This window comes from Tiliqua scincoides, chromosome 1, assembly GCF_035046505.1.
Source record: "Tiliqua scincoides isolate rTilSci1 chromosome 1, rTilSci1.hap2, whole genome shotgun sequence".
Taxonomy (NCBI): Eukaryota; Metazoa; Chordata; class Lepidosauria; order Squamata; family Scincidae; genus Tiliqua; species Tiliqua scincoides.
The window spans coordinates 298,760,929-298,774,034 of NC_089821.1; the positions used below are offsets into that span (position 1 = coordinate 298,760,929).

General features: G+C 43.5%; 1 protein-coding gene across 1 annotated transcript in view; it reads left to right on the forward strand.

The window, feature by feature from the left end:
* Positions 1–13,106, forward strand: part of HHIPL1 (HHIP like 1) — a 42,235-nt gene that overhangs the window by 6,582 nt on the left and 22,547 nt on the right. Inside the window, exon 2 of the mRNA XM_066628858.1 lies at positions 10,426–11,075. Within this exon, the coding sequence (XP_066484955.1) occupies positions 10,426–11,075 (650 nt within the window). The remainder of the gene's footprint in view (positions 1–10,425; positions 11,076–13,106) is intronic.

A 13,106-nucleotide genomic window follows, 5' to 3' on the forward strand; every position in this document is an offset into this window, starting at 1 on the left:
AACAACACAGTCCTGGAACGTGCTGGAATCCCTAGCATGTATGCACTACTGAAACAGAGACGCCTGCGTTGGCTCGGTCATGTTGTGAGAATGGATGATGGCCGGATCCCAAAGGATCTCCTCTATGGAGAACTCGTGCAAGGAAAGCGCCCTACAGGTAGACCACAGCTGCGATACAAGGACATCTGTAAGAGGGATCTGAAGGCCTTAGGAGTGGACCTCAACAGGTGGGAAACCCTGGCCTCCGAGCGGCCCGCTTGGAGGCAGGCTGTGCAGCATGGCCTTTCCCAGTTTGAAGAGACAGTTGGCCAACAGTCTGAGGCAAAGAGGCAAAGAAGGAAGGCCCATAGCCAGGGAGACAGGCCAGGGACAGACTGCACTTGCTCCCAGTGTGGAAGGGATTGTCACTCCCGAATCGGCCTTTTCAGCCACACTAGACGCTGTTCCAGAACCACCTTTCAGAGTGCGATACCATAGTCTTTCGAGACTGAAGGTTGCCAACTACATCTGCAGTTGAATGCAGTGAGATTAAGATCCTTTGCTTGTTGGGAAAGAAAAAAAATATAATAAGATTTATAGAGAGGATGAAGTGGATTTTGACATTTGCAGATTTGACTTGGGGAGATTGGCCATTATTCTTTCAATATCTCGAGATAAGGAATTGTATTATGCAATTGAACAGAATGGTGACTCTTCGGAAAACTTTAACTGATTTTAATAGAGAAAAGGAGAAAAGTAAAGTTGTCAAATGTTTAAAAGAGGCAGAAATACTATGTAAAAGAAAGTGGGGGAAGACTTGGCCATGAAATTATCTGGGAAACAATAGAAGGTCAAATCTTGTACCCACAGGGGCTGCATTCCTATCCAAATTTATCTGAGAGTAAGCCCCATTAACTATAATGAGAGTAAGCCCCATTAACTATTACTCCTGCATAGACATGCATAGGATTGGGCTGAGAGAAAAGGATCTGGTCTCCTCCAGGGCCGTGTTCGTCCCTTGTCTTAAGTATTAGATGTTGTGACTTGTTTGGCCTTCAGTGAATCTTCCAAGGTACATTTCAGTTGCATCATTCAGTTACATTTCATCATAGCTGTTCAGGAGAGGACTAGGTCATAGGATAATATGGAATGGTCTGTGTGGCAGGAGACCTCTTCAGTAAGCTACTGAGGAAAAACAGCTTGACACCATCAGTGGGGAAGTGATTTGGCAAGAGGTCCATGTAAATATAACAGAGCCAAGAAATGTAGAAATTAGTCTTTTTTTTTGTTGGCATCCTTCAGTCTCGGAAGACTATGGTATCGCGCTCTGAATAGTGTTCTGGAACAGAGTGTCCTCTCCAGTGCGCGAAGTCTGGGTAAAGTAGATAATGGAGGATAGACTATTACCCATGCAGCAAATGCCCTCTCTCCACGTCGCTGAAATGGTCCAATGGAAAGGCAGAAGCCAATACAGTTGGTTCCAGCGGCGTCGCAGGAGTTGCCAGAACGTGACTGTGTTCAACCATGAACTGCCTCAGGGACTCTGGCTCCCCTAAGAACATCTCAGGCAGACTCACAGAATCGTACTGCCCACAAGGTTATCTAGTCCAACCCCCTGTCTGTAGCAAGAAATCCAGAACGTCTCCAGCAGGTTCCTATCAAGCTTCTGCTTGAAGATCTCTAGTGATGGAGAGTCCATCACCTTCTTCACCAATCTGTTCCACTCCCAAACCGCCCTTGCCATCCTTCCATCTCCCTGGACATTTACCTCATGGGCAGTAGCACAGAAGCTACTAAATACCACTTCCCTCTTTGGGAATCTCATAGCACATTAAATACATTGCAGCAGTGTTGTATGACCTCTGCTTTCTCACACTTCATTGAATCCATCCTCATGGCAATACCTTTAGCATAGCAATGAGAGGAAACCAGGCTCACCTTCATAAAGCTACAGTTTCTCTCTGCTCTGGGTTCACATTTAACACATCTATGCCCTCATCCTTCAGCTTATTCATTATGCTTTTGTGTTACAGCAGATGTATAATTTACAGGAATTCATTAGATTGATTTCAGTCCTGCTTCTCAGACTTGCAGATGGTAATTTTTCACAGAATGTATTCATTAGCCACATTATTTTGACAAGTGTCTCTGTACAATTGAGAATTTTCCAAATCTTCAACTCTTCCTATATTTAGTTGTGATTTATTATGAGATATTTTTTTCTGTTCCTGGAATGGATTAAAAACACCAGTCATACATCTGTATCCCTCGACATGGCTGGCAGTAACCAAAGATCACTGTCAATGTGTGTGCCCTCTGTGGGGCAGGTGAGACAAACCTTTCTGGGGACCTTCAACAACTTACCGTAAGTCATCTCTGAGCATTTTAGGGTCAAACTAGACAGTACATGGAATGTGCAATGTGCCACTTTGGTTACAGTATATAGTACTGTTGGGAGGTGAAATAGGGTGGGGTAGGAAGGACTTTAGGTGTTTGCTCCCACTAACCCTCCCCCCCATGCAACCTGAATTAGAAAAATTTCTTTCTTTGAAAGCCCAGTGAAGGGTTTTTCCCCCAACTATAATATCATGCAGGAAGGCAATCAGGATCAGAAGCATTTTGTCCTAAAGTCTCTCACTCAATCACAATTTGCCCCATTTTAACACCACCCCCCAGTGTACTGTTTACCAACAGGAACAAATGACAAAAGGGCATGTTATGTATTCTGGTTCATGTCTAGTTTGACCTTTAAACTTCAGTCCTATGCATTGACCTTGGCAAAAGCCCCACTGAATACATTTCAAGTTGTTGTTCAGTCAGTTGTGTCTGACTCTTCATGACCCCGTGGACCACAGCATGCCAGGCCCCCCTATCTACCACTAACTTCCGGAGTTTGTGCAAATTCATGTTCATAGCCTCGGTGACACTATCTAACCATCTCATCCTCTGCTGTCCCCTTCTCCTTTTGCCTTCAGTTTTTCTCAGCATCAGGGTCTTTTCTAAACAGTCCTCCTTTCTCATGAGATGACCAAAAGATTTAACTTCACCTTCCAATGAACAGTCAGGTTGACTTCCTGTAGGATTGACTGATTTAATGCAAGTTACTTCAGAGTAAAGATGCATAGGATTGTTCTGTAAGTGTAGTAAACAACTGCAGGTCAAGCAAGGATTTGCTTGTGTGTATGAGCTGTTACAGATCGAATGCTACTACAGATAATTTTCTTTACTTTGTATTTAGCACGATACTCTTCAGTGAGACAGCTGATCCATTCAGCTATGAGTCCTGATGTGTTGAATAATCAAGTAATGTACACGCATGTATAGACCAGCTCTTTGTTGAAGAAAACAAGCATGTTTCATAAAAGTTAGTAACTCTCGGGGAAAGTGTTATTACTACTTATTGATTTAGGCCCAAATCCTAACCAACTTTCCAGCACTGACACAGCTGTGCCAAAGGGTCATGTGCTGCATCCTGCAGTTGAGTGGCAGTCACAGAGGCAGCCTCAAGGTAAGGGAATATTTGTTTCCTTGCCTCAGAGCTGCATTACCTGGGTGCTGGAAAATAGGTTAGGATTGCATCCTTAATATTTTCTAACTGCATCCCAAGGGCTCAGAGAAGATTTAAACAGATAACTTAGAATAATTACCTGTATTTAACTAGCAAGTCAAAGTGGCATGACAACTGTTTAGCCTGTCTTGTACTTAAATTCTGAGCAGTAAGTTCTCATCAGTACATAAGAGTGAACGTGGGATTGGGTTGCCTTTTTTAAAATAAGCGCACTAGCATGGTTCATTCTTCTGCAAAGCTGGGATAATGTGGGGATAGTTAAGTGTAGAACTATGTGTTCATTTAACATCTAATGCTGTGGTTTTCAAACTCGAAGGGAGTTTGAATTCCGCAGTAAGTCTTTGCAGAGGCGGGGGGGGAGGCAGCGGCGTGATCCCCAGGATTGCGCCACTCAGGGGGGCTGCAGGGGCTTGGTGCACTTGCCCAAGCCCCCTGCAGGCCCCCAGGGGTGCGGGGAGCCCTGCGCGGCCTTCGGCAGGGCTCCCTGGGTCAGGGAAGGTGACAGCGGAACGATTGTGCCCCACTCTGCTAAACCGGAAGCGGTGTGTGATCGCTCCACGTTCCCTTTTAAAGTTTGACACAAAATGGGAAGCGGAGTGCGATTGCCCCACTTTCACATTCCCTGACCCAAGGAGCCCTGCAGGCTCTCGCGCCCAGCTCCCCACAGCCAGGGACGGCTGCTGCAGGGACTGGAGGTTGCACCCCAGTCCCTGCAGCCCGGTCAAAAGGGAACACGGAGCGACTGTGCGCCGCTTCCAGTTTAGCAGAGTAGGGCGCGATCGCTCCACTGTCACCTTCCCTGACCCAGGGAGCCCTGTTGAAGGTCGTGCAGGGCTCCCCGCACTCCTGGGGGGCTGCAGGGGGCTTTGGCAAGTGTACCAAGCCCCTGCAGCCCCCCTGAGCAGCGCAATCCTGGGGATTGTGCCGCTGCCTCCTGGCTGCCCCCGCCCCTTAAGGGGAAAGGGACCAGAACCCTCAGGCTGGGGCGTCGCGACGCCCCAGTTTGAATACCTCTGATCTAATGGCTCGATCATGTCCTTCTCCCCCCTCCCCCCACTGGTACAACCATGAGAAAACGTCATGTATCCAGTGGGGGGAGGGGTGGATTGGGAGGCTTCAGCAAGGAAAGGGGATTTAGATCTCCTTACCTGCCTGCCCTTCCACTCTACAATGTGTCTCCTTGGACCTGTATAAGCCTCCTGACCTGCAATGGGTTCTTTGGCTCTGTGCTAGGTAATTTGCTAGCACAAGTCCAAGGAGAGAAAGGTGGAGGGGATACAGCAGAAAAGGGGGATAGGATCCAGCATGCACCATTGCTTTCATATCCAGCCCCTCCCATGGTTTCTCCATTTCTCCCCCCACTCACCCAAGCCTTCATGGTACATAGCCATTTTTAAACCTGACCTCCATGGTTTTTTAGCTAGTCACTTTTTAAAGTTGTTTAAGTTTGTGGTCATCACCACATTCCATCGCAAAAAAAATTCTGTGAGCTAATTGTGAATTGTGTGAAGAAGTGCTTTCCTCTATCAGTCCTGAACCTTCTGCTGTTCAGTCAGTTCCTTCTGTGTGCTCCCAAATTATGCAGTTCACTCCCATGCAATGTGTTGATGATGGCTGCTAAATTGGATGGTTTCAAAAAGGGATTAGAGCAATTTATGAAGGTTCTGTCTATTATTACTAGCCAGAATAATTAATTGGAATGCCATTATCTGGGTACAATCTGAGCACCCAGATGCTGGAGTCAAATAATGGGGAAAGGCCATTCTCTTCACACCCTGCCTCTGGATATCCCACATTATCTGGCTATCTGCTGCTGAAAATGCAGAAGATGGACCTTAGCTCAGAAGAATGCAGAAGATGGACCTCAGAAGAATGCAGAAGATGGACCTTCTGAATGCAGAAGATGGACCTTAGCTCAGAGGCAGCAGCAGTTTTTATGTTTATATAGGAAACCACCCAGTATGCTCAGCTAAACATCACTTTCCTTGCATGTACTATGTGCAGGTACTACATGTTTAAAATACTCACAAAGTTGGTGGAGATTATTGTTGGGTGTTTGCTTACAGTACTACATTTTCAAGATAGGAAGAGATAGCAACAATAATAGTGGAATTAAGGGGAAATTACAACAGTTTTCTAAGAAGTTTTTCCAGGATTGCCAAACTGATGTCATAGATAAACATGTCACATTTTAACAAGAGCAAACTCATCCTGAGTCCAGCTGTTGCAGTTCATTTCTTAGGGGAAAAATCTGGAATAGGATCCCATCTGTTTTCTAGTGTATAGTAACTAATCTCATCAGCCATTTTCATTGCAGAGAAGGTTCTTTCTTTTGCTGATTCTAATCACAGTGTGGTCTTGAACTAGTGCCCATGCAGGCAGTAGGACACTTTCCAATGATTCAGGCGAATCTCTGCTAGCACTTTTTGATTTTCTTTAAAGGATTCTTGGGAAAAGAGTTTTACATCTTGTCCTCAGCTGGCCCAGCTGTGTGTTAAATTCAACCAACAAAGAGCATCAAATTATAGTCAGTAAAACAGATGTGGTTCTATAATTGGTTGATTATAAGCAAAGGTATTCCAGAGTATGCATTAGTGCTGATATTCTGTTGTACCAGATGTTCCATTTTATGCATTAGAATTTTTAATATGCAGTGCTAAATGTGATTCTTTAATTGGTTGATTATAAGCAAAGATGTTCCACAATAAGCATTAGCTTTTAAATATCAAGTTTTAAAGGTTGTTGATGTTGATGCTGCTGAAGTTGAAGTTCAGAACACTTCAGTATAGTGGTTCCCAAACTGTGGGTCAGGACCCACTGGTGGGTCACAACCTGATTTTTGGTGGGTTGGATAACTAATTGCCTCAAGCCATGAGGCTGTTCAGAAATCAGATGCTATAGCTGCTAATTGTCCTGCAAGGAGCTGAGCTCCTGACGTTTGCAAGCATGTGTAAATACAGGGAGATAAATGTTTGAGAATCTCACCATATGAATTGGATCTTGTGTCTTTTGAATTGTGAACTGATTCTGGGAGATTATGTACATGTTGCGGTGTTGGAGATTGGAGTTGTGCCATAACTGTAAGGAGACTTTATGGGAATTAGCAATTATCCAACCATTTACTGCAGACGGAGTAGTCAGAGGGACTATGATAGAGTAAGGACACTCTGTTAGACTATTCTGATGTGAGGAGTTGTCTTAAAATTCTATTTTATTGTCTTAAAGTTCAAATCAGTACTATGCTTAAACAAATCTTAGCAAAGTACCAGATTACTACATTGTGTGAAAACATCCTATCAAAGTTTCATACATGGCAAATCACTTACTAAGTCAATTCCTCACCATATGTTTTTGCCACTTCTGTTTATGTCTTTTTGACAGGACAGATGGCTAATGTTCTCTCACTCCACTACGCACTTCACACCAACTTTCAGCTGTAGTTTCAAAAGCGTACAGTAGAAAAGTAAAGTAATTAAAACCAATTCCATACTACTTTGCTTTTGCATCATGCAAAAATATTATTTGATGAGAATCTGCCATTCTGGGTATGCGGTTACATTGGTCTGAATGTAATCTTTTCAGAATAGTAGTAATAGAAGAATAGTAGAAGTAGAAGCTGAGTCATGCTAGTGTGGCAAACAAGAACATAAGAGAAGCCCTAGTGAAGCTAGCCAAAGATCCATCTAGATCAGAATCCTGTTTCCTACAGTGGCACACCAACTGCCTCTGGAAAACTCACAATCAGGTGAGAGAGGCATACTTCTACCCCTTCCTTACTCTCCTAAAGCTGATGTCCATTGTCATTCTGTTGCTGAACCTGAATGTGGTCCATAGTAAGTAGTACTAACCTTGAGTAGTAACCATTGATAGAGCTGCCCTCCATGAATTTGTCCAGTCCCTTTTTAAAGCCATCCAAGCTAGTGGCCATTGTTACATCTTGTGGCAATGAATTCTGCAGACTGATTATGTGAAGTACCTCCTTTTGTCTGTCCCAAGTCCAAGTAAATGCTGTCTGCTGGATCACTTTTATCAGCATCAATGTTGACCTTTCAAAGAACTCTAGAAGGTTAGTGAGGAAGGACTTACCTTGCAAAGCCAAAGGATGTGCACCACGGAATATAGGCTGATCCCTCTCTGGCCAGTTCCAAAAACAAATGTTCCAGGGCACAGTCATTTAATGTGCCTCTAGACATTTTCTCTCTTGGTCATATCCTGAACATTAATTTACTCAGAGCCCAATCTTACCCTTCCCCCCCCATCATCCCATCACCAACATTGCTAAACTGGTGAGGTGAAGCTGGGGCTCCCAGTGTCTGTTAGGGCAACTGAAGTACAGGCGGGCCTCCGTATCCACAGATTCTGTATCTGTGGATTCATTTATCTGTGGATCAGGTCCACAGGGCCTTCTGTGCGCACCTTTCCATAGGCAAGGGGAGCTCTGCTCCACTCCCTCACCTCTAGAGGAATGTCCGTGGCTCAGATGACTCTCTGGAGGCGAGGGGAGCTCTACCCTCGGCTCCGGAGAGTGGGCGGAGGCGTTTGCTTGTATCTGTGGTTTCAGGTAACCACGGTGGGTTATGGAATGGAACCCCACATGGATATGGGGGGGGGGCACCTATAATCCATTATCACAACAATTTCTTATTTGGATGGCTCCTCAGTTTCTGACCCTGCCAAGATTTCCTTCTGTATTTTTATCAGGAAGGTTGGAGTATGTGTGCAATATGAAATTACTATTTGAGCCTGGTATTTCCACCCAAGATGATTCTGAGGAGCCTGGTTTGCATATGTTTTCTAGTTTCTTGTATTCTGTACCCTCTTTAACCTTAGAGCTACACCTCTCCCTATCCTTGTAAGACCTTGTTTGGTTCTTTATTGCAAAACATATTAAAGTTTTATAAAATCAAATGTTGGCTGTACAGAACAATGTTTGGAGCATCTTTAACATTTTAATCTTGTAAAAGTAAGATCATGTCATTGTTTACAGTTAAGAAATTGCTCTCAATCAATCAACAGTATTTATATACCGCTTTTCAACTAAAAGTTCACAAAGCGGTTTACAGTGAAAAATCACGTAACTAAATCGATCTCTCCAAAGATCTAATGGTAAACACAGAGATGTAGCTCTGCTGCTGCATAACCTTCATTCTAGAAATGTAGTCCCACTCTCTGTCCATGTGAAATGGCCTACTACCAAGTCAACAAATTGGATTATCTAGCCAGCATTGTCTACTCTGGTAAAGGATGGAAAGGGCTGGGAGACGGGATGGTATGTGTTGATTTAAAAGTCGGGTTTTGGGGGTAAATGTTTTGAGGTTGGAATATTTAAGAGACTGGTTCATCTGCATGAATCTGCCTGCCTTCTTGGTAGAGGAGTGCTTTTTCAGTTTTATTTTTTCCTAGATTTTGTTTTTTGGCAAAAATGAGATGTGCAGAAAGTGGTGTTACACATTTTCATTACAAGGGCATAGTTTTATAAATTATAATTATCAATTTTAATCGCTTTAAAAGTGTAAGAACATAAGAACAGCCCCTCTGGATCAGGCCATAGGCCCATCTAGTCCAGCTTCCTGTATGTCACAGGAAGCTTCCTGTATCTCACAGGCCCACCAAATGCCCCAGGGAGCACACCAGATAACAAGAGACCTACATCCTGGTGCCCTCCCTTGCATTGGCATTCTGACATAGCCCATTTCTAAAATCAGGAGATTGCACATACACATCATGGCTTGTAACCCATAATGGATTTTTCCTCCAGAAACTTGTCCAATCCCCTTTTAAAGGCGTCCAGGCCAGACGCTGTCACCACATCCTGTGGCAAGGAGTTCCACAGACCGACCACATGCTGAGTAAAGAAATATTTTCTTTTGTCTGTCCTAACCCTCCCAACACTCAATTTTAGTGGATGTCCCCTGGTTCTGGTGTTAGAGTGTAAAGAGCATCTCTCTATCCACTTTATCCTTCCCATGCAGATGCAGCCACTTGCATGTAGATGTGTTAGAGCAGCCATTTTCAACCACTGTGCCGTGACACACTGGTGTGCCGTGAATGGTCTGCAGGTGTGCTTCGAGAGTTTCGGGAGGAACATTTATTAATCAGGCCAATGGGGATGTGAACTCTCCACCAACTGCAAGGTGTTCCTTGTCAATTGTCAAAACTCTGATGGTGTGCCTTGACAATTTTAGTACCTTGTCAGTGTGCTGTGAGATGAAAAAGGTGGAAAATCACTGTGTTAGAGAATATGTAGAGTTATTAGGGAACAGTTTTGTGTTTTTTGGTTGTTGTTTTTTTGCAGATTTCAGGTTTTTGTTTTATGTTTTTTTTACAAAAATGAGAAGTGCAGAAAATGGTGTTATGTACCTTTATTTTGTTATCACTGAAAAAAACTCATCTCTACTTAGTAGTCTTCAATGGATGCCCTGTTCTTGGTCTTTCTTGTGACAGTACTGATGAGTACATGCAGCAGGGCGTTCTCTGTTGTGGTGCCCAGACAGTTGCACTCTCTATCTCAGGAGGCTTATTTGGGCCCTGTTTCTACTGGTATTTAGATGGTAGATAAAAATCATCTTGTTTCACCGTGTCTCAGCACGTGAACTAAGAGAGCTATCTCCTCTCTGTCTGGTGATCTGTTTTTTTCTTTCTTTCTGTCTTGATATGCTACTTTATATGTGCTTGTTGTTATCCTGATTAAATTTTAGCCATATGATATTTTGTTATGTATTGTTATTTAATTGTAGTCATCTTGGCAGGTGCATGGTGTCATTTTGTGTAAAAGTGGAATTAAAATATTTGTAACAAGTTTTAGAGGACCAAAGCAGAATTTGACTAATGGCACCATGAAGAGAAACCATTGATACAGTCTTCTTTTTTCTTCATAGGAGTGCTCTCCCTATGCTGCTCACTCATACGATGCTGAAGATCCTTCTACTCCTGAGAGAACATTGCCAGGACTATGCCAAGATTACTGTGCGCAGGTGTGGCAAAAGTGCAGGTCCATGTTCCATTACCTCACTTCTGATGAAGAGTTATTGGCTCTGGAAAACAACATGGCAAAGTTCTGCCGGTATTTGTCCTTGGATGATGTGGACTACTGTTACCCTCACCTTCTAGCCAGTCAGCAGCTTAATCAAAATCTTGGGTTAGTGACTTCTGATTCAGAGGGATGTCTGCAGCTCTGCTTAGTGGAGGTTGCCAATGGGCTTAGGAACCCAGTAGCTATGGTGCATGCAAATGATGGAACTCACAGATTCTTCGTTGCTGAACAAGTTGGCTTAGTCTGGACCTACCTCCCAGATCGGTCACGGCTTGAAAAACCATTTCTGAACATCAGTGAAGCAGTACTTACCTCACCCTGGGAAGGAGATGAGAGAGGTTTTCTAGGTATTGTTTTCCATCCTAAATTCAAATTTAATGGTAAAGTGTATGTCTACTATTCAGTTGAAGTTCAGGATTATGAAGAGAGAATCCGAATCAGTGAGTTCAGAATTTCTCCTGATGACATGAATTCTGTGGACCATGGTTCTGAAAGGTATTGTATGCAAATTTATCTGTCACATTTATTTAAGATGTTGGAGGGCAAATCCATATTCTAAGGATTTTAAATAGGAACCGAAGAGGTTTATTAGGAATGTAATCCGTGTGTACCCATTTGGAGAAGAGACATGGTGGAGAGTGTGTTTTTCATAAGAACAGTCCCACTGGATCAGGCCATAGGTCCATCTAGTCCAGCTTCCTGTATCTCACAGCAGCCTACCAGATGCCCCAGGGAGCACACCAGATAACAAGACACCTACATCCTGGTACCCTCCCTTGCACTGGCGTTCTGACATAGCCCATTTCTAAAATCAGGAGGTTGCACATACACATCATGGCTTGTAACCAGTAATGGATTTTTCCTCCAGAAACTTGTCCAGTCCCCTTTTAAAGGCATCTAGGCCAGATGCCGTCAACACATCCTGTGGCATTTAAAAAGCTGCTTTTTAAATCATTTAAAAGCTGCTGGGCTCAGGCATCTCCAGGTGGAGATAGGAAATGCTTCACCTGAAACACTGGAAATGTTCTGCCAATCACGGTACTAGAGCTACTGAGTTACTCTACTACTAGAGCTACTCTACTACTAGAGTACTGAGCTAGAGGGACCAATGGTCTGACTCAGGATAAGGAAGTTTCCTTGTATACTTGGATGTAATTCCCACTGTTTTCATTGAACTTATTCAGCTTGTGCAGAGGATTGCAGGCTTAGGTTGTGATTAAAAGGGCTGCACTCAATCTACTACTCACTCTGTTCAATCTTCTCCTCCCTAATAGACTCTCCTTATACCCTGAAAAGCTCACTCCCCTGTACAGGGGACCCTGTGAAATGGAACCAGCCGCTTCCTTCATGAGTGTATGGAAGCATTATTTGCACACCATTGGCTTTTTGAATCTCAGCCTTTTCAGTGCTTCCTGTTTTGTTTGAAGGGACTGTGCAAAGAGAAACAAGAAGGTAGAAGGCCAACTTTTTGCCTTCAGTGTAGTGGGGTTGGGTGGCAGGTCACCTTTGACCATCTCTCATCAGGACTAATTTGACTGGTGCATACAACAATTTTACCTAGAATTCATGATAAAAAGTTTTAAACTTATGACAAATGTAACATTCTTTTATAGTCTACTAAAGCAATTTCCATCCTTTTTCATCGAATAGTACCCTGAGAAGGTGTTAGAATTGTCAAGGCACACTATCAGTTTTTGACAATGGACAAGGCACTGCCGGCCAGGGGCTCCTACCAACCAATGACCCTACTAATATATGATCCTCCCACAAACTCCCACAGCAGCACACCTGCAGATCTTTTGCAGAACACCAGTGTGCCACCGCATAGTGGTTGAAAATAGCTGGTCTATTAGCTGAATCCTGAAGGCTTTCCCAGAAGTAAGTTCCTTTTGGCAGTTGGGCTTGCTTTCAAGAATGCATGCCTAAACAGAACATAGAACAGTTGCAGAAACCACTACTGTTACCAGTTTCAAAGCACGCATCCAAGTGCTGAAAGACACTTGATTTTTCTTTAACTTCCATTTCAATAATATTAGAAAAGAATCAATAGTGGCTTGCCAAAGACCTCTTTGTTGGATGTTGCCATTAGACAAGATATTTAACAGGACAAATCTGAGTTGAGGACCAAGATGATTGACTTCCAGAATGGAAATTTCAAATAAGTTTCCCCCGGATGACATTTGTTAGTAATCCTGATGATTTTTGTGTGGTTTGGCTGGCTGGGCTGCAGACATATGGGTGTGTTTACTAGACTGTTCACTGTCTACAGACACTTTTAGCATGATGATGCCTTTTGCTCACTGCAGCACTTTCTGCTTTTGACTCATGATGATTTGGATAATGCAAACTGATGTTTAAAAACGTTAACATCTGGAGTCTCCAGAGCATTGGTCTAGACCAGTGTTTCTCAATGTTTGTCCTCCATCGTACCACTTCACATGGTCCAAAGTACCACAGGCGATGACATCATCACCAGTTACTTCTGGGTTTGGAGGCCAGATGTGATGTGACAAACACCAATAAGAG